Raw genomic sequence first — 26,516 nt, 5'->3', positions numbered from 1 at the left:
TTGGTCTAAACTCCAAACCTTAGGAATTATTACTTGAACCTTCCAGAGCCCCTAACCCTGCCTTCACCTCTCTTAAGAGTCTCACCTTCAGGATCTTCATAAATTAAATATACAACTATGGATCTTGATAGATTTTGGAGGTAATCTTTCCCGAGAGCAGAAACATTGATTAGATTCCACCTTTCGTGGTCTCATCAAATTCTGGATTATGAGCTCAAAGTTTTTATCTCTATATATCATTATAATTTCCAATATTAAAAGGAATATTCTTATATTTACACACCTCCCAGTATAGTTCTGTTTTTCTAGGTCAATTCATTACCAGAAGAAATAAAAGATACCCTTTCACACAACTTGAAAGGAAGTTACTTCTCTCATTAATATGTAACTTTAATTCAGTATTACGCTTTCTATCATATTGACTTTTATTCGAAAATACCTACTCTTGACTACAGCTGACTATCTTATTTCCATTGATTCCAGCTTAGTCTCTCATTTCACCTGGATGGGTCTAACTGTCTTCTGACTGGTGTTTCCATCTCTACCCTCTCCCTTTCTAAGCCATCCTCCACGCGATCACCAGATTAACTCTCCGGAAGTGGTTCTCAAATACCAGCATCACTTGTGAACTTATTGAAGATACAAATACTCAGCCCTACTCTGGACCTCTTGAATCAGTAACTATGGGGGTGGAGCCTGTGTTTTCACAAGCCCTCCAAGTGGTTGGTTCTGTTGCAGGCTAAAGCTTGTCCTAAAGCACTGCTGTGGTAACATGGTAGCTTGACATGTTATCCTTGGCTTGGCCTCCAAAGCCCTAGATGATCTGGCTCTAATCTCCTACTCTTCCCACTTGTACTCTACAGGTACTCAGAGTATTTTTCCTGTGTTTTGCCTTTCTCCCACTTTCCTTTTGCAAGCTTATTCTTCCCAAGTTGTCTGTCATTGATACCCAATGGCCCTTCGAGGTCCCGTTTAAACAGCATTGCTCTAGTAACATCTTCCCGGATCCAATTTGAAGACTTTTTTCCCTCTTTTGTGCTCCAATACCAACTTATAGCTCTCATTGCCCATATTCACTTCTTTCTTTAAATATAGCTATTTTTGCAACCCATGTCCTCTGAGCATAAACTCCTTCAAAGTATGGACTAGATCCTGCTTATGTGCATCGTCTATCATGTTTAAAGCCAACGTGCGGACATAAAGCAAACTCAAATATTTATAAAATCAACAAATAGCTGGGGAGTGGATAGAAGGAGGAAATGACTGTTTGAAAAGAAATGTAGTTTTATTACTTCATGGTGCCTCCACAGCACTTTGTCATTATGGTTTGAGCTTATATGTTTATTTTCCCTGTGAGATCATGAGTTGCTAAAAGGGAGTCCTGTCTTACCCATCTTCGTGTTTACAACACTAGGCATAGTGCTGATTAGCATATTCTTTTTTCGCTTTTTTATTGATTGGCTTTTTTTTTTTTTTTTAAAGAATGAGAGTACTTACGCTAACCTGAAATAATCAGATTATAAAGTATTACATAGTAGAAGTAATGAAGGGCCTATTCCACTGTGCAGTTATCTTGTTTGTTTTTCTCCAAACTGTGTAAGGTTTGGAGCCCAGATGGCAGAGAAGAGACTAATATAAAGGTGATCGCCCCTTAAGGCTTGGAAGGTTTGATAATTAAAAGAACTATTTTTAGGGTCATGTGAGGCTCTTTATACCCACTTCCCTTAAGCCTTTTATATTTGCAAGAAGAATCTATTTGCTAAAGAGGATCATTAATTGGCTTAATAAGGATTAATGACATACACAGCTTTGGATGCCATGGACAAAGGACAAAAACTGAGCTTTTATAGCAAAAAACACAGTTATCTCCTTATCCCTAAATAAAGGAAATACGAGGCAAGCATCTCCTCTTTGATAAAGAAGCTGGAGAGGGAATTCCCTGGCGGTCCAGGGGTTAGGACTCGGCGCTTCCACTGCTGGGGACCTGGGTTCAATCCCTGGTCAGGGAACTAAGATCCCGCAAGTCGTGTGGCGTGGCCCAAAAAACAAAACAAACAAACAAACAAAAAACAGAAGAAAAAAGGCTGGAGAGATTTTTGTTAGGGGCATTTCTGATATGCTTATTTAGGGTAAACATTTCTAAATATACCACTTAACCATCATCTTAAACATTCTTAATATTGGTATCACAATTCCTGCATCGAAATCCTTAACAACAGTTTGTTCTTTTGGTAACTTAATGTGTTCTTGACAATACTGATTTTATTTTTAAGATTTTTTTTTTTTGATGTGGACCATTTTTAAAGTCTTCATTGAATTTGTTACAATATTGCTTCTTTTTTTTTATGTTTTGGTTTTTTGGCCATGAGGCATGTGGGATCTTAGCTCCCTGACCAGGGATCGAACCCGCACCCCCTGCACTGGAAGGCAAAGTCTTAACCACTAGACCACCAGGGAAGTCCCTTGACAATACTGTTTACATACTTCATCTACTTAAATATTTAATATTTAAATGTTAATTTAATTTAGATTAAATTATCAAAGTTATGAGTTAATGGCATTCATATTAATGTAAGTGTTCTATATTTTCTTGTCCTGTAGGGGACAATTTGAGGTTAACTTTCATTCCTCTCATTTCACTAAACCAACTTTTTCAAACCTTTTCTGTAAAGACCAGATAAGTCAATATTTTAGGCTTTGCAGGCCACATACAGTCTCTGTCACATATTTTTCTTCGTGTCTTTTTTTTCTCGTTTACAGTCCTTTAAAAAATCACTTTTAACTTATGGACTGTATAAAAACGGACTGTGGGCCAGGTTTGATCCATAGGTCATAAACAAAATATAAATACAGATGGAGAGTATATGAACACTTATATAACAAGGTTCATATGGGAGTCTATAATTGCTCAGACCTCATTACCACTTTTCCTCTACAACTAAAGTGTATTTTTCTATCTATACCTTGTCTATATAATGAAAAAATTAAAAATGAATAGGAGATATATAGTGCTAGTGATGGGCTGGGACCCTACACAGACTTAAAGAATTGTAGAATTTTATTGCTAGGAGAAACTGAAGAGATTATCTAACTTGAACCCCTTAATTATTTTATAGATAATCTACTTTATAGATAAGAACTCATAAATAAATATGATTAACTTACAAATATCGGAGGGATAGCAAGCCTTCAAAGGAGTCCTTATGTAATTCAGTCAAATAATTTTCACTGAGAATTCTGAAAAATGAAAAGGTTATTTCTGGATCAAACTGCAAAATAACTACAACTATGTACTACATAGGACTAACTCCTATATGGGGAGGAAAGCTGGGTAATGGTGCCACCTAAACAACCTAATTCTTATCTAATTTAGGGAGGGTGATTTCTGCTCTGTTTTCATTTAAACCTTCTTTTCACGTCCTCCTTTCTGTCCAGCTCTCTCCATCACGCATGTGCACGCGTGCGCGCACACACACACACACCCACACACACCCACGCCCCACCCACTCTTCCCACCAAATCATATAGTTAATGCCTACTCTCTAGATCACGAAGTCTCTGTTAGAACCCAGCTCTGGGTGGCACCAACGTTGCAGAGCTGCCCTTCCCTCCTCTCTTTCCCCAAACCTTATTGGGAAGTCCCACACACAACTGTATCAGGGCAAATGAAGCCATCTGATTTTTTCCCCCATTAAACATTTTTTGAAAACTAAACTGTGCATAAAATATACATAACTGTTCAATAATTCAATTGAACAACTGTTCAACTGTTTAATAATTACAAAACAGACCCCCACGTAATACCATTCATGTCAGGAAAGAATCCTGCCAGCATCCCAGAAGACCCCGTGTGCCCTTTTCCAATCACAACCCTCTCTCTGACTTCCTAGAGGGAACCACTGTCCTGACTTTAATAATAATTTCCTTGCTTTTTAAATGTAGTTTTGCCTTTTCTCTATCAGCCATAAACAACACAGTTTAGTCTTGCTTCTTCTTGAACTTTATATAAGTGGAATCATATTATATGTATTATTTTCCACATTGCTTCTTTCATTCAACATTATTTTGTAAAATTATTTTATTTTTGCCTGTAGTATGTAGTGTTGCATGTCCAACTACATGAGGCTTCTGAGTATTTGAAAGTGGCTAATGTGACTGAGTTGAATTTTTAATTTAATTAATTTCAATTATTTTAAAATTAAAATTTTAAAAACTGATACTCAATGTAATTATTGGAAAATGTTTATGTTAGCAACAATTTGCATATGTGATACTACATTTTTGACTGTAAATTTTATGAAATCTCAATACCGATCAAGTATTTGTGATAAAATTTAGCAACCAAATTGTGATTTCAAAGAGTTAGTATGGGAAAAAAATATAGATTCTCTCATTAATTTTTAGATTGATTACATGTAGATATGATAACACTTTGGATATTTTTAAATACTTAGTATGAAAAAAACATAGAATATCTTATTAATAATGTATATAATGATTACATGTTAAAATGAAAATATTTTGTAAATAAGGGTTAAGTAAAAGATATTAACATTTATTTCATCCGTTTCATTTTACTTGTGTTTTTAAGTGGCTACCAGAAAATTTAAGATTACTTATGTGGCTTGCGTTATGTTTCTGATGAAGTGTATGACTTCTAAGTATGATTATACCACACTTTATTCATTCAACTGTTGGTGTATACTGAGATTTTTCTAGTTTTTATTTATTAAAAACAATACTGCTGGGCTTCCCTGGTGGCGCAGTGGCTGGGAGTCTGCCTGCCAATGCAGGGGACGCGGGTTCGAGCCCTGGTCTGGGAGGATCCCACATGCCACGGAGCGACTGGGCCCGTGAGCCACAATTGCTGAGCCTGCGCGTCTGGAGCCTGTGCTCCGCAACAAGAGAGGCCGCAATAGTGAGAGGCCTGCGCACCGCGATGAAGAGTGGCCCCCGCTTGCCGCAACTGGAGAAAGCCTTCGCACAGAAACGAAGACCCAACTCAGCCATAAATAAATAAACAAACAAAGAAATAAATAAATAAATAAAATTTAAAAAAAAACAATACTACTTTGAACATTCTTGTATTTGTATCCTGATACATATTTGCCCGAGTTTGTCTAGGATGTAATAGGGATACAAAATTGTTTCCTAAGAAGTTGTGCTATTTCAAGTTGGCAGATTGAAACATGTCAAGTCTCCACCCCTTCAACTTCCACCAAAATCCCTAAGAATGACATAACTAGAATCCCTAGAAAAGATATAACTTAAGAATCACAACCTTAGCTCAATGTGTGGGAGCAGCTCCACAAATGCTCCCCTACCAGAAACGTCCTGGAGCTACCTACAGGGTGATCAGTTGGAATAGTGAGGTAGGAGCAGCCTACAGCACACATCAACCCCACATCTTTCCCCCTTGATCCAGGCAGCAAAAGGTGTCTTCCTCTAGGCAGGAGCAATTGGTGTTAGAAAGGGGGCAAGGTCCCAGAACCCTGGAAGAAAGGTATGCACTCCCTGACTAGCCACCAGAAGTCACCTTCCACCTCTGCCTTATTCTCAGGGGAACCCATCGGGAGTAATAAGCCCCAACAGCTCATTTCACTTCTCCCCTAAAGCTGGGAAACAAACGCAGTAGAATCTCAACTACAAAGATGAATTACACTCAGGAAGGACCAAACAATGTGAGAAAGCCAACTCCATTAAGGACAGAAAACAAAAACAAACATAAGAGCTTATAGCCAATGAATCAGAGTTAACAAAGCACAAGAGGACCTTAGGATAGCACAATTATTACCCTCAGACAGATGTAAGCAGATAGTGCATCCATTAATCAACTCAAGAATACACAAATGAAAAGTGTTGGCAATAATAAAAAATCTCAGTATATGAGAGGCAGAAATGACAGTTAAAAAATAAATTAGGAAACTGAGAGATCCAGCCAATGACTTCTCCAGAATGCAGAATGAAGGGAGCAGGAACGATTCACAGTCAAGCCTGACGCCTGGGTCTGCCAGAGGAATGTTAAGCCCTTTGCTTCCGCTGGTCTCACGATAAAGACTAGGAACATGCTGCGGGGAGGAGGGGGTGGTGTTTTGCACCTGTTTCTTATATCTGATAAGCAGGAAGGCACATAGCCAGTATCCCAGGAGTGGAGTGAGGGAGTAGTAGAGAGAGCCAGTACAGAAGAAACTCTATAAGACGTCAAAGGTAGGTTTCTCTTGCCTGGAAGAATCCCCTTCCTTGCAGGTGATATTAACAGTGGTACATCCTTCAGGAGCCTTGGGGATCTGAGCACAGGCTATGTTGCCTTGTGAAACTATTTCCACTGAGTTCTGCATTTAAAACCTTCTGCTTTTCACTCACAGTGTCTCTTGGTCACATATTTATATTAATTCCATCTCATAGCTTAATTCCAGCTCATAAATTAATTCTTTACTCATAGCTTATGAGCATTAAAATATTACTACTCTGCAAGTCAGTTATTAAGGTGGTTCATATTATACAGAATATAGTCACACACATTTTTAAAAGATCACTAAAACAAAAACACAAAAGACTTCAATTCCCACAAAGAACTCTTGGAGCCCTGAGCATGCTTCAAAGACCCTGACCTCAATTTGAAATTCACCATGTTAGAAGGAATCGCAGTGATTGTCAGAAGACATGTTAGGGGGAATGGTCAACAGATGGTGCTAAGACTGATTGTTTTCTCACCTCTAAGTAGTGGTTTCACATTTCCATGGAAATGATCCAAAAAGAAAAAAACCAAATCAATATGTCCAACGACATTTATGGTAACCCTTTTCATACCTTCAAAGGTAGGAAAAAACTCTACCTCCCCATATCGCATAACCAAACTGTATGTATATACCATAAATGATATACAAACGTCACAGGAAATGATGGTATATGAAAAAAAGCTACACAAAAGTGGAACTCACATATACTGATTATAACTTTGAACGCTGACAAGGATTCAGGAAGTACAGCAAAGAGATGGGGCTGATCCTCCACTCTTTATGGCACTGTCTTCTCTGATTGGCTGATGCCCATACCAGACTGGTTAGAGTTTGAATATCATGGTAGGACAGGGGGTAACCAAACAGTGTGTATTTCAAATTAATGGGGTTTCTTTCTGTGAAGTTGTTTGGATGACAGGATAGTAGAAATTTTAAAAATAACAACGGTAAATTCAGCCTAGAAGTAAAGTTTAGACTGAGAATGAGTCAGTCACCAAAAAATTACCCAAAAAGGAGCTTCAAATAAGCAATAACTCAATAACTGAAATAAAATACATTAATCTGTAGAACTCCAAATATTCATTTTGACGGAGGAAAATATTTTTAAACTATGGGGAATCAAGAGTTAAAGCCAGATCTAAAACTTTCTCACACCATGAAAATATCAAAACCAGGCATGAAGTAACATTTAAGAAAGATCCATGTCTAACGTCTGACCAGGGTTCTGGTCTATGGCAATCTTCTGAATTTCACATTCATTCTTGATTCTGTATTATTGACAATTATCCTTCTCTCCACCTCTGTAACTTCTAGGAAATTGAGAGGGCTCAGGGTTTGTTTGTTTGATTGATTTAACTATATATATAATGCAAACAATAGGCCTTTCCGGAACTGATTTACTCTGCTTCCCCTGCTTTCTTTCTCTCCAAAGTACTTAGCAATGCTTGAAATTATACCTATCTATCTATTATACTTATATACTTATTTTTATATACTTGTAAACCCCCTGAGAACTGGGATACTTGGGCTGTTTCATTCTTGGGCCTGTAACCCTAGCATGTAAAACAGTTCCTGGCATATAGTAGATACTCAAAAAATATTTATTGAATGAATTCAGAAAGTGACAAGTTATCAGCTATCAGATACTTTGACTTAAAACAAATTATCCATTTATCGTCACTCATGAGGATAAGGACAGGAAAAGAAATGTCTTTCTTCTCCCCTACATTTGTGACTCAATCTTCTGAGACAAGAATGCTTTGAGAATTTCAGAAAAGCAATGGTTCTTTTCCCTAAAAAACTGCACTTTCTTGAACACACGCAAAAGTGTGCATGCAATTTCGACTTGTGGATCACCCTTTTAGCGCAGAGGTCTGTGAATAGAGAGGACTGAATCCAGAGTGCCAAACTTGGATGGGAAATAAAATTACATCTCAGTTTTCACAAATCTCGAACTAAAATCAGCACTTCCTTCCATTATGAATGTAGGCAACAAACCACAGTAGATCAGCAGTATAGTTAATTTGGTCCCCAATAGAAATCACAGGTCATTTCATATCACGTATATGCTGCAGATACCTCGAAATATCATTTATTCTCATCACTACCCTGGAGTTATAATATTTATTAGACCTACCACTATATCTTGTTATTTAATGTGTTAAGAGAAGCATATTTATTACTGTTTCACTAATTTTAAAAATATTCTGAAAACTCTTTCAATATAGTTGGTTTCCTTTGTTTTTCTATATAGTTTGACTTATTATACATTATAAAACATTATCCCAAGAACATAAGCTTCTGCAGCTTGCCAAAGAGGTATACACGGGGGAGCAGGAGGTATAAAGAAATTCTGCTTTGGGGAAACACTGACCTCAAGTTAGGAACCTCTGCTTATAAGGCAGAAACCTCAAGCTGACTTCGAAATCTTCAAACCTTACCAGACTCATGTTACAGTGTATCGCCTCCCAAACACACGCTTTTTAAAAATTAATTTTTTAATTTCAATTTATTTTTTAAAAATATGTCATATATACTCACATCTCAAAATTCCAAAAATATGTAGCACACAATTCAAACTTTTTCTCTTACCTCTGTCCCTCAGTCTACCACCCCCCTCCACTCCCAGAGGAAATTAAGTTATCTATTTCTTGGGCCAAGTGACTTTCATTTTTCTTACAAGTTTGGGAAATAAAATCTCCAAGTTAGATACTATCACGGGAAATATAAACTACATATACTATTTACGAAATCTGTAAATTAAAACAAATTGCCTGGTTCTAGCATTTTTTTCCTTACCAATAAGATATCCGACTAAGGGGGCATCTCTTTAAGGGTGGTCATAATACCTGTTTTTAGATTGAATGTTATGTCTTTTATTATTAATTCAGAAGTCATTTATGACTTGTCTATTCAAATTGAACTAAGGATATGACCACAGACTGTCATGAAAAATTACTTTGAATGTTTTTTTCCAAAATCACTTATGGATCTAAACTGACTTTTTCTACAAATCAATAAAAAAAATAGTAACAGAAAAATGGGCAAAGGACAGACAATTCAGAGATGAAATACAAATGTTCAGTAAACACATAAAGATATTTAAGTTCACAAGTAATACGAAAAATTCAAATTCAGATGGGACCCCTTTTATTCACCCGTCAGATTAGCAAAAAAAAAAAAAAAAAAAAAGGGAGAATATCCAGTGTTGGTAGGGTGTGGGGAAATGAATGTCATCACAGCAGGATGACTGGAGTATAAGCTGGCACAACTTTTTCGAAGGCAATTAAAATTTTATATCTAAATAGCCTTCACCCCAACAATCCCATTTCTAGATAACTATTCTATAGACATAAATGACCAGGCTCACAAAAATGCATGTACAAGGGTATTCATTGCAGCAATGCAAGTAACAAGAAAACTGGACATAATCTAAACATCCTTCAATAGGGGCATTATTAAACTGTGATACATTCATACTATGGAATACTATGCAGGAGTTTAAATGAACGGGGTAACCCTCTATGTACTGGGAAGGAAAGAAATCTAAGACATATCATGAAACGAAGGAATCAAGTTGCAGGATGTTACTTACGTAAAAAAAGGTAAGAAAAACACACAAACCTATTTTGCTATCTGTAAGTATGTATGTACTCAAACGTATGGAAAAGAGTCTGCAAGGATTAATACTAAACTCAAAGTAGTGGGTGGGGGATTAGGGCACAAGGAGGGTTTTCACTATACCTGTTATTTCATTGTTATCTATTGAGAATATAATCATGTATTACTTGTATAATGGAAAGTAAGTTTAAATTGTCTCTTACTGATTTTAAAGAGGTCCTGCCAAATTTTTTAAAATAAACACAGAATTTCAATCATCAGGTTGCTTTGGGATACGGAAGGGGAAATACCTTTTCTCACAGGTACTGACCTCAAAATTCTGGACCAAGAAGGATCTTACAATGCAGTTAACTTTTTGTATTCATATTTGGGGAGAGTATACTCACAGCTTCTCAGTCCAGCGGTATGCCTTCCATATACTTTCATCAATGTAAGAAATAGAGTTTCCTTGGAAATTTCTGTGAAGAAACACAGTTCATATCCTTGAATAGGTAGGAAAAGAATGTAGAGAATAAGGAAAAGAATCATGGCCACCGTGTGGGGAATATTCAAATGCAGAAAAGACCAGCTTTCTAATTCCCACAGCTTATCAGCTTCCCGGTGTGCACAATTAATAAAAACATACTGTGAGGCCACTGGCACAAACAATGAGGCATCTCCTCAGAACCTGAACTTCCTATCTGTCCAATTTCTTGGATACATAATGCCAATTACTTTTTTTCCACAATCACTTATGTGTCCAAAATGACTCCTACAAATCGATGAGAAAAATGGCAAACATTTATCAATATCAGCAAATGAATATAAAGAAATCCTATGCTAGGCAACACCAAAGCTTTGGCTCAGTGCCCTCAGAATCTGTCCAGGTGTTAGAAGGATACGGGCAATTAGAAATTAGAGGGACTAATACGAAAATATCTCTTAAGCATATTGCATAGGGCAAAGCACGAGTTACTGAGCAAGGAGTAAAGTTATTACCTCATTAGGGGAACAAAATGCAAAGGAAAGAGCTCGGAAGGAAGGACACACATCAAAACAGTAACAGGAGTTACCTTATTGGTGGTAGGGAAGGTGGGGTGGAATTTTCACATTTTATCCTATATACTTCTGTGACATTTCTTTTTTTAAACAGTGAGAATGTATCCATGAATTAGACATGTTTAAGAGAAGCTGTTAAACGCCTGAGGTTCAGTTTGAACCACTAACTCAGTGGATGACTTTGAATCTTTAGCTTTAGCTTTGTCCTCTTCCCTCAGCAACAATGTAACTGTTTAGTTTATATGCACATTTTTCACGCGAGTCAGAAATAAGTCAAAACGGATACCTGTCTGCCCATCTGCCTGAGGGACATTTCCACTCAAACAGAGCCTTCTGGTTGCTTTATGCTCACCAATAAAAGATGCCTAAGACTGAACTCATCTCCCTCAAACTGACTCTGCTTGCCAACTGCTGGATTTCCACCTGTTATACCACCATCATTCTGCCCATCAACACATGTGATTTGTCTCTTTCCTGTACTACAATCCCCCAACTCTAGGCAATTACTACATCTTGTCAGTTTTTCCTCTGTAGTACTCTCAGGATTTTCTTTCTACTTCCATCACAACCACTCTAATTTGGCCCCTTCTCACTTTACTCCTAGATTTTGCTAAAGCATTCTATTTGGACTCCCTGAATCAAGCTTTCCTCTCTAGATCGCTCTACATATGAAATCTAAAATCAGCCTCTTGTTTTAATCATTTGTCTCTCTTGCTTGAAAACTTGCATGGCTCCCCATATCTCAGAGCGTAACTTTCGAACCCCCATTGCCGATAGCCAAGGCTTTTCATAATCCTATCTTTCATTGTTGCCTAACCCAATTCTTTACAGCCAGACTAATCTATTAAATTCTGATCATCCCTGCAGTCACACCTTTGCCTAGACTGTACTGTCTATTATTTTTCTGACAAATCACAGCCAATCTTTAAGTCCCAGCTAAAGATTTAGCTTATCCATGCTGCATTCCGTGACCTCCACACCCCTGTGATTACAGGTTCTGGTGAATTACAGCACCTATCTGTATTTCTCTTAATACTTAATTATATATTACCTCCCTTTTAAGGCATATCCCCTTTCTCCCCACTTGTCATTGTCATGTTCTGGAGACAATGCCATAGACTTCTGTGGCTCCCACAGTACTTAGCCCTGGGTTGGGCACAAAATGGGTGCTACATGTAGAAAGCCAGGGGACAAAGATGAGTTCTAGATATAACTGAGGGATTGAATAATAATAATAGCTAACACTAAAATATATGCTAGGCACTGATAGAAGACCTTTACCTATATTAACTCATCTAAATCTCCCAATGAGATTGGAGTCATTGGGAGATTTAGGAGTCATAGGAGTCATCCTGTGAGAGGATGACTACCATAATCCCCATTTTACAGATGAGGAAATTGAGTCATAAAGCTAATAAATGACAGACCTGGGTTCAAACCCAGGTAGTCTGGCTCCGGAATCTCTACTCTTAACCACTTTGTTGTATTACCTACCACCAATGAGATGGGGAGAGGGACATGTCGCTGTAAAGAGGATGGAGTAAAGAGGGGAGAAGAGTAGATGTTAAGGAATTAAAGAATGGGGTAAAAAAATGGAGAAGGAGAAAATAAGGGCAATTAAAAGTAAAAGACTGGAGGAGAGGGAAAAATAGTAAGAAGGAGAATGAAGACAAGGAATCATTGACAAACAAAAGGTGGAAACAGAAAGCCAGTCAATGTGGGTTGGGGAGATAAGGAGGACCCAGGAAGGCCTGAAGAAAGGCTGCCATGTCAGGCAGGATGCAGAGAACAAATGAGGAAAGGCGATTCTTACATGATGGTGAAGGTGCCGTTGTAGGCGTTAGGCTCTGGCTCAGGCACTCTGTGGAGCTTCTGCTTTGGGCTGAGACCAACACACGACAGTGTCTCAGTTTTGCAGGTACAGAGCTCACATATGCTGATGTTTGTGGTGGCATTCTGTTCTGGCCGCTTCTTTTCTGGGGTATATTTTACACCAGGAAGACCAGTGGATACCGAATACTGAGTCGAAGGAACTGTCTCAGATGGCCTTGGTTGCTGAGGTAGGTTAACTCCCAGGTCCCCAGGTGGAACTGTGACTTGAGTCAGGTTTGGCTGTGCAAGTGTCACCTCAGGGTGTTTTGGAGGGGGAGCTGTAGTCTGCTGCAGGGCTGTAGAATGTTCAGACTCTGTAGTAGGTTCTGGAGTTGTGGTAAGCCCCTGGTCTAAAGGTTGAACTCTGACACTGGGTGATGTTGGAGGCTCAGTGTGATCCTGATCTGGTGCTGGAACTATTGGGTTCTGATATACTGGAGGCTGAGCTACAAAAACCTCCTTAGGTGGTTCTGGAGGCTGGGTTAAGGTCTCCTGCATGGTTGGAGAAGGTTCATCCTCCTTAGTGGGTTCGGGCCTTATGGTCAGTTCAAGGTCCAAAGGTTGAATTGTGACCTCAGTCAAGGTTGGATGCTGAGCCTCAACTTGCTCTGGATTTGGAAATGTCACCTCGGGGTATGTTGGTTGAGTTGGGGCTCCCTGCTGAACTGGAAAAGGTTCAACATTTTCAGTGGGGGTTGGCTGCTGATCTGAAACCTCTTGCTGGACTGACATAGGTTCCAACTGCTCAGGGGACACTGTAGACTGAGCCGAGGTTTCTTGTTGGGGTGGAGAAGTTTCAACCTCATTAGTGAACGCTGGAGTTACGATAAGTGCAAGACCCACAGGTTTAACAGTGACATCGGGCCGCTGCAGAAGCTGAGCTTGATCCTGACCTAGAGGAGAAACTGTTGTCACATGATGCTCTGGAGAGAAAACTACAGTCACATTAGAGAGCTCTGGAGACTGAGTTGGAGAGGATTCAACCTCACCAGGAGACTGTGGATGCTGAGCTCTGGCTTCCTGCTGAGGTGGAGAAGGTACAACCTCAGGAGCCTGTGGATGCTGATCTGGAGTCTCCTGCTGGGTTGTGGCAGGTGTAAGTTCTTCTCCAGGATGCTCTGGATACTGAGCTGGGGTCTCCTCTTGTACTGAAGGTTTGTTATGTGGCCCGGCTTCTGGAGATTGGGCTGAAGCCTCCTGTTGAACTGCCAAAGGTTCAACCTCCTCAGGTGGCTGTGAAGGCAGCGTGGGGGCCTCATGCTGGGTTGTAGAAAATTCTGCATTAGTAAGGGGCACTGAGGCCTGAGCTGAAGGCTTCTGCTGATTTGGAGAAGGTCCCACCTCTGGCGTGGGTTCTTTTGTTATGGTAAGCTCCACATCTGCAGGTTTGACAGCGACACTGGATAAGTTTGAATGCTCAGCATGATGGTGACTTGGAGGTGAAACTGTCATTTCGAGATGCTCTGGAGGTTGAGCTGGCTGTTCCTGTTGAGTTGGAGAAGGTTCCACCTCCCCTGAAGAAGGCTCTGGAGGCGGAGCTGGTTGCTCCCGCTCACGTGAAGGCTCAACCTCTCCAGGAGGCTCTGGAGGCTTAGCTAAGGTCTCTTGTTGGGTTGGAGAAGATTCTCTCCCCTCAGGATGCTCAAGAGGTGGAGCCAGGGCCTCCTGCTGAGCTGTAGGAAGTTCAGCTTCCGTAGTGGGCTCTGGAGTGATGGTAAGTTCCAAATCCAGAGGTTGAAGTGTAACACTGGGCAAGTTTGAATGAGCGTGACGCTGAACGCCAGGTAGAGATGCTACCTCATCACTCACTGGAATTTGAAGTACATACTCAGTAGGGAACCCTGGAGTCTCAGTTGGGGCCTCTTGATGGAGTAGAGAAGGTTCAACCTCCTCAGGGAGCTCTGGAGGCTGAGATGGGGCCCGCTGCTGGACTGGCGGAGGTTCAACCTCCTCAGGGCTCTCTGGAGGCTGAGATGGTGTCTCCTGCTGGACTGGAGAAGGTTCAACCTCTTTAGTGACCTGTGGAGCTATGGTAAGTGCCAGATCCAGAGGTTTAACAGTGACATGGTACAAGTTTGACTGCTGAGCTTCATTTACCCCATGATGTGCTACTGGTTGAACTACAACCTCCTTAAGTGTCTCCAAAGTCTGGGCTAGGGCCTCCTGAGGACTTGAAGTTTCTAGTTCCTCAGGGGCCTCTGAAGGCTGAGATGGAGCCTCCTGATGAAGTGGAGGTGGTTCTACCTCTTCAGTGGGCTCTGGATGCTGAGCCTGGGCCTCTGCCTGGGGTGAAAAAGATTCAGCCTCCTCAGGGGTCTGTGGATGCTGAGCAGGGGCCTCTTGCTGGGGTAAAGATTCAGCCTCCTCAGTGCGCTCTGGATGACGAGTTTGGGCCTCCTGCTGGGATGGAGAAATTTCAGCTTCCTCAGGGGGCTCTGGAGGTTCATCTGGGCTCCCCAGAAAATCTGTAGGTAGCCTCTCCTCAGGATAAAAGGCATCCATACTGGGATCTAAATAATCACCCTGCAACTGTTGTTCTAGACCCTGAGTTTTTTTTTCAAATTGGCCTGTAGTTCCAACAACTTTGGCAAGCCGTTGATGCTGAACTAGATCTTTCTTCAGGTTTGGGGGTGAAACAATAAACTTCACTGGTTTTGAGCTCTTACTACCTAGAGGTGGAACAAGTATTTCAAATGATTGGTGACCTGCAGCCTGATCTAGACCTATGTTTTTAGTCTTACTTTTGTGTCGAGAAGGCAGAACCAAGGCCTGATTCTGATTCCAATCCAGCACTGGAACTTCCTCTGGGAGCTTTTGATGTTGGGTTTGCTTGTTATTCAGATCCTGATGTGGAACAGCAAACTGATCTGGCCCTGTAGGCAGCTCTCCAACCGAATCCGTGTCCGGGTATGGAACCTCAGTCTCAGTCAACTCCTGATGAGGCGGGGCCAACATCTGGACTGGAGACGAGGACGTCAAGTAATTAAAGCCCCCGGCTTCTGCCAGGGGTGTAAGGGCATGGGGCAATTTGGGAGGGGGGTCTGAGGCGTATGAAGACCAAGCCTCGGTCAGCCACGCGGGGTTGGGTGTCACCTGGACGGGGTCCAGGGCCCACTCCGGAGGCTGAACTGCCAGGACTACTAGCCACAGTTGTTGCCACGTGAGGAAGAGCCGTGGCAACCAAAGGCGCAGCCGGGACATAACACGCGGCGGCTCCCAGGCGCAGTGACCCAGGCCACTGAGGAGCTGGAGCCACATCCTGCGTCCGAGCTGAACTGCTATGCCAGCGCCGACGCGAGGGCTCACGTCAGCAACCGCGCGCCCCTCCCCCGCCTAACGTCCCACCCGTTATTTATGACGTGTTTAGTTCCGCCACCACCATTATTAGGTTCGTGGGGAGATCCAACGCGCGCCACCAGAGTGGGCCTTTTTCCCAGAGTCCCCAGGGCGCAAGCCATCCTTCCCCTTGCCAAGGCGACAATTACCTCCTGCCGGGCCCTCTTCCCAAGCCCTCCCTGCCCTCCCTGGCCCCAAACAATGAGGCGGGATTTGGGCTGCAGACCCGAGTGGCCCCAAACTCCAGCGGCCCAGGGGTGGCGGGGGGTTGGGAAGGATGCAGAGCTTCCCAGGGAAACCACAGGACCTGGCATTCTGGGAAATTCAAAAGTGCTAGTCCAGTTCTGGCAATGTGAACTCTTCCTCCTCAAAGCTCAAGTCTGAGAGGCATTCTTCCCCGCTTTGGCCACACGGCTGACAAGAAAAGTAGCTGACCTGCAAAATGAGCACCAGTTAGGGTGGCGGGAGGGGAACACACCTTACAGTTATTCTCAAATGTTGCCATTTCCTCCAAACTCTCAGTATTCACGTCTCATTATTAATTCACCACTCTATTATTAGCCGTTACCACTGAATCAGTGATGACTCCAGAACTTCTGTAGGAGGGGTTTGGGGCAGGTGAGCAATTCATTCTGGGAAAGAGAGTCTAAAACCAAGTGAATGGCCCTTTACATTAGCATGGGAAAACTTCCCCCATCCCACCTTGTCTCAACAGAGCCATTAATCTAGAAAAAAACTACAGTGTCACTTTTCAGAGGTCTACCCTGTGTGCACACACGGAGAAGACACTTAGAATGTTCAAGTCAGCACGTTAAGTAATTTTCTTGAAATACTCTAACTAGCGCCCAGTTTACTTTCTTCACAGTCCTTTTCGTAATCTATTTAATTTTAGTCCTTTTTAATTGTCTGGTACACCTTTAACACCTAAACCGCAAGAGAGAAGGAGCTTCATCTTATTCCCAGTGCCTAGCACATAATGGTTTCTAAATGGAACTGATTCCAAGATTGGCCTCATTTAGGAATGGATCTGTTGTTATAACCAGGTTTCCGAAATCTTTAGTATCAATACGGAATCCTTTCCTCTCACATTTCACAGGAAGTCAGACTTCTTAAAGCCCAAACATGGATATGTTTGAAGTTTCCTTGACTGATTTAAATTGAATTAAATTAATTATTTTGTACAGGAAAAACTTTCAAAATTTTTACATTTTTCAGAACATAACCACCTTTTCTTTCTCTACTTTCTTCCCTTCAAAACAAACTTTGCAACATTGGGGTGAGTTAAGTAATCAGAAATCTAGCCCCAAATTAAGCTCTCAATGACATGAAACACATTTTTTGCTCCTTTTTAATACAAATCCTATATGCAGTACATTAATGTTTTCTTTTAGCAATTACATTGACAACTTAATCCCTAATTCGAGGCATCCATATAATTGATTTACAGAAAGGTTCTTCTGCAAAACATTTAACACAAGATATATATGAGATGCTGAGATCTGGGTAATACACCTTACTTGAAAGGCATGAATAGTTTTTAAACACTGTAGCATAATCACACTTAAGGCCATAGTTACTTTGTTCCCAAATCCCTGCAATTCTATTTGAGGGGAGTCCTAAAAGGCCTGTGTCTTCTCCTGTGTCCACAACTGTAGACGTACACTGATGGCCCTCAATCCTGCTCTCCAAACTTCAAATAAGGGGCCAGAGACAAGGCTCGGGACTTGGAGGAGTCCTAGAAATTCCCTGCCTCAAAAGCAGTTTCAGAGTTTCACATTTTCCGAAGGATGACAGAGCTGAGTAGACATGCCAGAGTCTTCCAAATCCTGCTGGTTGTTTTGAATTACGGCTACACTGGCTGTGTACCCCTTGAGTTTTTATCTCCACATACTTGAATTAAACCCTGTAGTTCCTCTTCGGTTCTAGCATCATCTGTGACCTCTTCACAGGGTCTATATGCCACAGCTATTTTACCACTTTCTGAAATAAAGTTAACAAGGATCAATTCAGAAGTTTTCTTGTTCTAAAACTTCCTGTATACAACGGTAGCACCCAATAATTAGACATTCTTTTGATTTCTAAAAGCAGAAAATAAGAGCATTTTCCTAGAAGTTCCCTCATCTGACACTTCAGTTTTTATCATCATTATTTGTGAAAAAATATATAAGAAGTGTCAACTTTGGTTCAAAAACCTTTCTGATCTTAGAAATAAGAACTAAGGAATAACGACAAAGGAATGAAAAGCTGTGGAAACAAAAATGTTCAATCACAAGACAAGTAAATAGGAAGGCATTAGGTGGGGGTCAAAGTGAGTTCAAACCTGGGATAGACACCACTGGACTATAATAGATACTTCATATTAGAAGCAAGGCAAGTGCCTACCCCTTGGGACCAAAATTCTACCAGAAACAATGAACAAAGCTTTGGAGACACAGACAGAGAGAGAGAGCATTTGAACACTCTACTGGCAGAAACTGGCCCATGTGCCTTTTGGACAATACAGCTTTCCTCAAGGCAAGCTAGAGCCACCAGGCTTTTTCGTCCAAGGAGTTTTGAGTACATATAAGGAATACCTTTGCATATTAGGGACAAACAACCCAGACATTTAGTTTGGTTCTTAAAGGTTGTTACCCAGAGTTGACAGCTGATGGAGATTCTGCCTGATGACCAGGGAAGTCAAACTTCACTGGAAGGACTGCCCAGCCTGGAAGGCCAAGACCAATCCACGGTCAACTCTTACAAGCAAATAAGGTCTCTGACAACTTAGCTAGGATTTCTCAGTCTCTACGCCTGCAGGGCTGTGAAGCAGGGGGGCAATTCTGTTCCGGGAGTCTACTAATCATAGAGTTTCCTTTGGGCACAGCCTGTCACATTCTCACCGCTGTATAACTCGATAGGGAACACAATCAACGCTATTCAGTAGCATGACCACTTTCAAGGCTCACAAAAACGTAGCCGATTATTATGTAAGAATCATATTCACCCAATATATCAGAAATGAAAACTGAAATTAAATTGATTCCAAAAACATAATCTAATAAACTCTTCAACAAGAAAACAACAACGATAATAATAATAGTCAATATATTTTGTCTGCTTACTATGTTTCAGGCATAGTTCTAAGCTTTTTACATTCATCGTCTCATTTACTCTTACAATATCCCCCATTAGGTGATGAGCTGAATTACTAACCCTATTTGCAGATAAAGAAATTGCAGCTTAGAGATATTAAATACCTTCAGATGTCTCCGGCTAGAAAAACCTAAAATTGCAACAACAACAACAACAACAAAATCTAAGAGACAAAGTTAGGACTCAAACACAGGTGTCCAAGGCTTATAATCACTGCACTATTCTGTATGATAAGCAAGCAACTGAGGAAGAACGGGACCAAACACTTTCTGTATGAACTGAGGCAAGTCATTCTACATCTCAACACTGGGGACAATAATAGTTGCTGTCGTTTTTCTCATAAATGCCACAAAGAACAAATTTAAGACTGCTGCTGTGAAAGCATCTGGTGAATGAAAGAATATGTAATGTTTTAGATAACCATTACTTTCATCCAATTAACTTTTCAAATAAGTTTCTTTGCTCACTGAAACTGAAGCACTTCAAGGACAGTCAAAAAGGTCTTACCTAAAACCACAATCAGCAGTTTCTGGAATGCATCTGTCATAGCCTTCTGAATAGCAAGCTTCTGGGTTACCTTCCTTTTCATAAGGAATGATAATGACCCTAAATCCAACCAAAACAGATGAATTTAAAATGCCTATCATCTGAATAACTGATTTCTAGGTTATATGTTTAAAACTAAAAAAGCATGTGTGATTCTTAGCTCACTACCTTAGTGATTAAGGGCAGGCACAACACTGGGGTACAGCTGAATGTCTCTGTTGTAGGTATACCCTGGCATGGCACAGTTTCACTGCTCAGATCTATTCTGGAAGTTCCTAAAATACTAACTAGACGGGAAATGCAAACCAAGGACGTGGCACAAACCTCATATTACTCACAGATTTCAAATGGACAAGCTGAGGCTACACTGCTACAGACCCTGCTCTCCTGTGCGTAAAGGGCTGGATTCATACAGTGAGATAGATTTGGTGGTAGTGCAGATGATCTGGCCTCTCCTCAACCATCACCCACTCAGGTGGATGGTGGAGCCTCCTCTACTCCATTCGCTAACAGCCCTGCCTCTGACTTAAAACCCTAAGCCCAAGTGCCATGGATTGTAGGAAAAAACTCAGTACCAATCGGAATCCCCTTTCTAGGGATCTACATTTACTTTTTCCGCTCAGGCCCTTCTATAGGAGGCAAAGGACTGAACATTTACACAAGAGTTTATTTCAATCTTTAGACAATGATTTTGTTGGGATAACTGAAGGCCAGAAGACATCTGTATTTGAAGGACTATTTTGGCACAAAACAAATTATTAACCAAAAACAAAAAACAAAAACAAAAACTAACTGATTTTCCCTCCTCCTAAGCTTCTTGGCAGGCAGTCAGTTCTAAAATTCTGAAGTTTAAGGTGCTGTCAGGTATCGCCTAAGATAAAAACCTATATTGTCAGGCAGAAAAATTCTGCCCAGGGCTTTAGTTGCTTAGAAAAGGTGATGATGTATCTGAAAAGTTGAGCTTCAGAAAGAAAGGAAAAAAGAGCAATCCCACTCCCTCACCTCCCCCCACACACACATACTGGAAAACAGACCTTCCTCCAACTTATCCAAAGGTTCCTTCCTCAGCCATGCCAACTCCAGGGCTCCTGCACTCGTGGGAGGGCAACACCACCTCTGAAGCACAGAAGAACTTCAGGCTATTGCTTCTGAAGTGGTGTCACAATATCTTCATCTTCCCTTTCTTCAAGGTTAGAAAGATCCTGAAGCTGTTAGGATTTTGAATGAAAGGCTAGACTTCCAAATATTCTGTTGTTAGAAATTAAAACTAAACTCCAGCAATCCCAGGTAATAGTTGAGGTATGCTATAGCTTCAAAATCAAGTGAGACTTGCAAATGAATGACTAGATATGGACAACTCTTTTTTATTATATACCATACAAATACTGGAGAAAATTACGGACACCACCATCCAAGTCATTGAGAGTATCACTAATTCTAGGTGGCAGGCCAATGCTCAGATACTTCCGTGTGGAAGCCTCTCACATCTCCTCCCCATAGCCCTGTTCCATTCTTCTCTCTAAAGTCTAGGAGTTCAATGTTGAAAGGAGTCTGGTTAGTCAAAGACAATCTACAGAGTTTACCTTGATGATCCTTTTTGACCACCCATTGAAACCAAAGTAGTAATTTGCCAATTCTTGGCATCTGGAGCTGTTTGGGGCAAGCGTATTATGTTGAACCGCCTTATGTCTGGTGCCGAGACGAACCTGAAGACATAAAAGACCTAAAAATATCACAACCCTACATGGAGACTTATTTTGGATATACCTGAGATTTATCAATACCAATTTCATAGAGTGGTTGTGAAGATTAAGTAGGACATTTTAAGCAATGAGTTCACAGTGAGCCCTAAATAAATGTTATTTATTATTTTTAAGTCAGTACTTTTCTGCATCATTTCCAGGGCCCCTGATTAACCGGAAGGTTCCCTGACCTCTGGTGGTGAAAGTGATGATGAAAGCAAGCAAGGAAGCCCAGCAGAAGCCTGTTATGGGGCTGGGGGTAAGCAAAGGAAGTGAACTGTTTTAGTCGTCTCACCCTGTAGCTCCTGCTTGAGAATATGACCTGAAGAGGAGATAAGATGGACCTGCCACTGAATTAGGACCTTAATCTGTAGCACCCCCTCCCCAAGTTACTAACCCCTGTTAGAAGAGGGAATACGTATACCTCGATGAATGTAAATAAAGCAACCAAAAGAATTAGAGGTTCATCTGCATTAACAAGCTTCTTTGAGAGTGCAAATAATTCCAGTCTTAACTCTCTAAATAACTTACATAGTACTGTGGAGTTTTTACATCACTAGTTCTTTCTTAAATGTCTATTTCCATTTTGAACAGGGTGCAGTATGTAAATATAGTCATAAACATTCAAATAATACAAATAAAGTCAAAGCATTGTTAATTCTTTATTGATGTGTTTGTGCATCTTCCTCTGTCACTAGTTTATGAGCTCCTTAAGTGCTTGAAGGAACCATATATTATTCTTTCCTTGTTACCAGAAACAAGCATACATCTTGGCACATAATAGAGGAGGGATGGTCTGTTGACTGAGTGAATGAATGAGTACATAAGAAAATGAAATTACTTTCTCCAACTGAAGCTGCCTGCTGGGAAGGAGAAATGAAGACTAATTTTTAAATGCTGAGTGTCGCAACGTTTAAAACAGGGAAGCTAGGCCCTGTATGGTGAGTCATAATGGAGCTGTCCTGGACAATTAGGAAGCTTCAGAAGGGCTCTGAGCCCCTGGGTAGTAGAGACAGTTGACATCTGGGATAACCTTGCCACAGTTCTTGCTGGCAAACATTTCCCTTCGTGCTACTGAGAAAAACTCAGATACATTAGGCCTTTCCTTCATTTTATTTGAAGATGTTATTCTCTTGTCTGTATTTATAAAAAATACAGGGGAAAAAAGATAAGAAGTATATATGCCTGCTAATGAATAAAAGAAGACGTAATTGGAACTTCCCTGCTGGTGCAGTGGTTAAGACTCCGTGTTCCCAATGCAGGGGGCCCGGGTTCGATCCCTGGTCAGGGAACTAGGCCTCACGTGCATGCTGCAACTAAGAGTTTGCACGCCACAGTTAAGGAGCCTGCGAGCCACAACTAAAGGAGCCTGCCTGCTGCAACTGGGGAGCCCACGTGCCGCAACTGGGGAGCCCTTGAGCCGCAACTAAGGAGCCCGCCTGCTGCAACTAAGACCCGGTGCAACCAAATAAATAAATAAATAAAATTTAAAGAGAACGCATAATTAAAGTAGGTAACAATTTCGGGGGTGTGGGTAGTAAACTAAGGCTCTGCATTAAATAAAGAAATCGAATACGAATGCCCTTTCCTCTCAACTCTATAGTGACTTGTAGAACATTTTCCTCATTACTCTATCAGTGACGGGCTTTATGCTGTGACAATCTCAGAACCTAAGCTTATGGAATGGTCTTAATGTCCAATATAAGAAAAGAACTCACAACTGATACCAAGTAACTGTTTCATAATCTTTCCAGGACCATCCGTAATATCTGAGGGGTTATGTGAAATGGTCGCAGGGTCCACAAATTAAAGAATGTCTGACACGAAATCATTTCAATCCCAGGGAGTACAGCCAGGATTGAAGAGGGTGTTAAACAGGGTACAGAAGTGGGAGGTAGTGTACCTGGAGTCACATCTGAGGAGAGTTCTCAGATTCAATAAAGGTGAAATCAGTGAGTAAAGACATAGGGGTGAGACTAGGCAGCAAGGTCAGTAGGAAGTAGCCAGAGCAAGAAGCCAAGCAGAGAAGACACACAATTATAAAGTGAAAGGTCTGGGAAATCGAAGCCTCACCCACTTATTCAGAGGCATTGAAAAGGTCCTTGAAAAAGGAATGGTGGCTGAATGGAGGCACATAATGAAATGTTAATTCTGGGGAAGTAAAATTGGATGGCATGTTAATATGGAATAAGGTTTCTACAACGCACTAAAGAATATTTTAACCATCTTCTGGAATCTGAAGGGAGTTCTGAATAGGCAATTTGAGAGTGATGATGATGATGAAGCCTCCTTTATGTTACATCTGACAAAAGTTTGTCAAGCTCGGGACTTCCCTGGTGGGACAGTGGTTAAGAGTCCGCCTGCCAATGCAGGGGACACGGGTTCGATCCCTGGTCCGGGAAGATCCCACATGCCGCAGAGCAACTAAGCCCGTGTGCCACAACTACTGAGCCTGTGCTCTAGAGCCCGTGAGCCACAACTACTGAAGCCCGCGTGCCTAGAACCCGTGCTCCGCAACAAGAGAAGCCATCGCGATGAGAAGCCCACGCACCGCAACGAAGAGCAACCCCCGCTCGCCGCAACTAGACAAAGCCGGCACACAGCAACAAGACCCAACGCAGCCAAAAATAAATAAATAAATAAATTAATTAACTTAAAAAACAATTTGTCAACCTCACACATTTAAAATCCACATAAAAGTAAATATAAGGAAGACTCTTGTGAAGATTTCTTAAATTAAGGGGCAGCGTAAAATGACATGGGGTTTAACATCAGTTCAGTTTGGGTTTGGCCTCTAGTTTCCACATTTACTGTCATAAACCTTAAGTAAGTCACTTAACCATCCTGAGGTCGAGTTTCTTCAACTAAAAAAAAGAAAGAAAGAACTGGGGAACTGGGGGATCAGTGGAGCAGTGCATCTGAGAGCATTCTGTACACCACAGTGCTGTACAAACGTTGGCCTTTTATTATTTTTTTTCCCCGCCTTGGGATCTTAGTTCCCGGACCAGGGATTGAACCCGGGCCCTCAGCAGTGAAAGTCCTAACCACTGGACCGCCAGGGAATTCCCGATGGCCTATTAGTTTTAAATTCAGCACTTCATCCCAGTAGAGCGAGGAATTCCACATTTGGACCCACCTTCACTGGAGATGTCTGAAAAAGCTGCTTCTGGTCGCATGCCTTTTGGGCTCTGTGGGCATCCCTTGCTGAATAAACCTCGATGATGGCATAGAACACAGGACCGGCCACTGCTGCGTTTGGGAAGACTCGGACCGAATACAGAAGGCCAAACTGGGAGAAGACTGTGAACAGAGAATGCTGTAGGGTGGGCCCATGCTAAGTAAGTGCAGGAAATTTCACGTCCAGGAAGCCAAACCGCCCGTTCCTTTCTATTCCCCCAGCCCTTCGCCGCAGGCAACTGTGGTGATCCTGCAACTCCAAACACTTCTCATTTCAGGAACAGGTTTCCCTCTGAAATCCTAAGCTTCGAGAAGCATTAGGAGGCAATGCCGGCTGTTGGGAACTATCTCTCAAAAATCCGTGGGGGCGAGCTGACTACTCAGGTCGGCTCTAGAACTAAGATTCCTCTCAGCAGAGACCACAGGCAGATGAGGTGCTGAAGCAGTACCCCGGGGCGCCCAGTTACTGAGGCGTGAGGTGGCTTCCTCCACCCCTCCCTCTGCCCCGGCTCGGCTCACTTGCAAGGCCTCGGCCGTGGGTCCAGAGCTCAGCTCCCACACCAACAAGGTTTTGTCACCCACGATGGGAACCACAAAAGGTACCAACGCCACCATCCTACCTTTACTGCGCGTGCACGGCTCGGGGCGCCTGCGCACGCGCTGTTTATAACGGAAACCTGAAGGGGGGAGCCAGTTTGTTGGGAGTGGGACGAGGGCGGTGCTCCGACCTCTCCCTCACCCCTCCCACTCTGGGCTTGTCTCTGCCTCTAGGTCCCCTTCCGCAGGTGGCACTGTCACTATATATTCACTTGGAATCTTGCAGCCCTGGGCCTGTGCTGGGGGAGGCAGGAGGTGGGTAGGTTTGGTGCTGGGCTGAGCTGGAGGGAGGCGAGCAGCACACAGCTGACCCGCAGTGGGGTCAGGAGAGGCCAGGGCCTGAGGAGGGCCGTCTTGGGCAATGGCTGCTCTCACACATTCTTCTTTACCCTGTCTTTCTGGCACCTCCCTGCTAGTTATCCAACGGTTGGGATTTTTTTTTAAAGAAAAAAAACAACCCAATGGGAATTTTCCACCAGCTTGAAATGGTGGAGAACCCCCTACCTTGGTACACAGGGTACACATCTGTACATGAGTTTGAGAAGTTGGGAGAAAAGTCAGGCCTTGGCTCCACAGTGGAGGGAGGCCCAGTGATCCAAATATTCTGGCAACCCCAATGACCGTACGAGAGGGGCCAGAAGTAGATGATCCTCTATGGGCAGGAGGTCGAGCATGTTGTAAATAACTGGTACTTGATGAACCAGGAGAGAGAGCACCAGAATAAATTGCTATTTGATTTACTCATCTATGCCCCTTGAGGATGGTATGTTTTCCAGTTCCCAGGGACTGATGATACTGGGGAAACAAGGGAGGGAAGCCCCTCTTCATCCTTCTACTCATCCTCCTTTGCCCACGTTTCCTCTTGTGGAAGTACTGGCTACCATGAGGGATTCTAGTTTCAGCTCTGCTTCTTCTTGCAGGCCCCTGTTATTGGTATATAAATATTCAACTATTTACATTTTAATTCCTTACCACCTGGTTAGACTTGGTTATGAATTTATACACTTTAATATAAGAAAAATAAGTATTTTACAAGCAATGCTGAGAAGCCGATATTAAAACACAAAATTTGCAGGTGGCTTGAGGCAGAACAGGGCTCACTCTGTGGCTGTCTCGTGTGCGGTCTCACTTTCCTCACCCGCCTCTTCATCAACCCAATATGCAGGCAGAAGCTTCTCTGCTGGGGCTTTGATGACTTCCCTGGGGTAAGAAGAAT

General features: G+C 41.9%; 2 protein-coding genes and 1 pseudogene across 7 annotated transcripts in view; all 3 read right to left on the bottom strand.

The window, feature by feature from the left end:
- Window positions 1-16,434, bottom strand: part of LOC137754315 (leucine-rich repeat-containing protein 37A3-like) — a 43,580-nt gene extending 27,146 nt beyond the window's left edge. For both annotated transcript variants that reach the window (XM_068529858.1, XM_068529859.1), the window contains exons 1-3: window positions 12,712-16,434; window positions 10,247-10,318; window positions 3,166-3,237 (exon numbers count right to left, since the gene is read on the bottom strand). In XM_068529858.1, coding sequence (XP_068385959.1) covers window positions 3,166-3,237; window positions 10,247-10,318; window positions 12,712-16,028 — 3,461 coding nt within the window. In that variant the 5' untranslated portion in view covers window positions 16,029-16,434. The remainder of the gene's footprint in view (window positions 1-3,165; window positions 3,238-10,246; window positions 10,319-12,711) is intronic.
- Window positions 15,652-25,340, bottom strand: LOC137754318 (RAD52 motif-containing protein 1-like; annotated as a pseudogene).
- A 949-nt stretch (window positions 25,341-26,289) lies between these two features.
- Window positions 26,290-26,516, bottom strand: part of LOC137754316 (leucine-rich repeat-containing protein 37A3-like) — a 43,596-nt gene continuing 43,369 nt past the window's right edge. For 4 of the 5 annotated variants that reach the window (XM_068529860.1, XM_068529861.1, XM_068529862.1 and 1 more), the window contains one exon: window positions 26,290-26,500. Coding sequence is in view for 1 of the 5 variants with exons in the window: in XM_068529864.1 (XP_068385965.1) it covers window positions 26,307-26,503 (197 nt within the window). In the remaining 4 variants the exon portion in view is untranslated. Of the gene's footprint in view, window positions 26,504-26,516 lie in introns of all 5 variants that reach the window. The other variant, XM_068529864.1, reaches the window with a different exon arrangement.

Source organism: Eschrichtius robustus, chromosome 20 (genome assembly GCF_028021215.1).
Source record: "Eschrichtius robustus isolate mEscRob2 chromosome 20, mEscRob2.pri, whole genome shotgun sequence".
Classification (NCBI taxonomy): domain Eukaryota; kingdom Metazoa; phylum Chordata; class Mammalia; order Artiodactyla; family Eschrichtiidae; genus Eschrichtius; species Eschrichtius robustus.
Note: the sequence above shows the minus strand (reverse complement) of the source record. Positions and strands in the feature narration are given on the sequence as shown.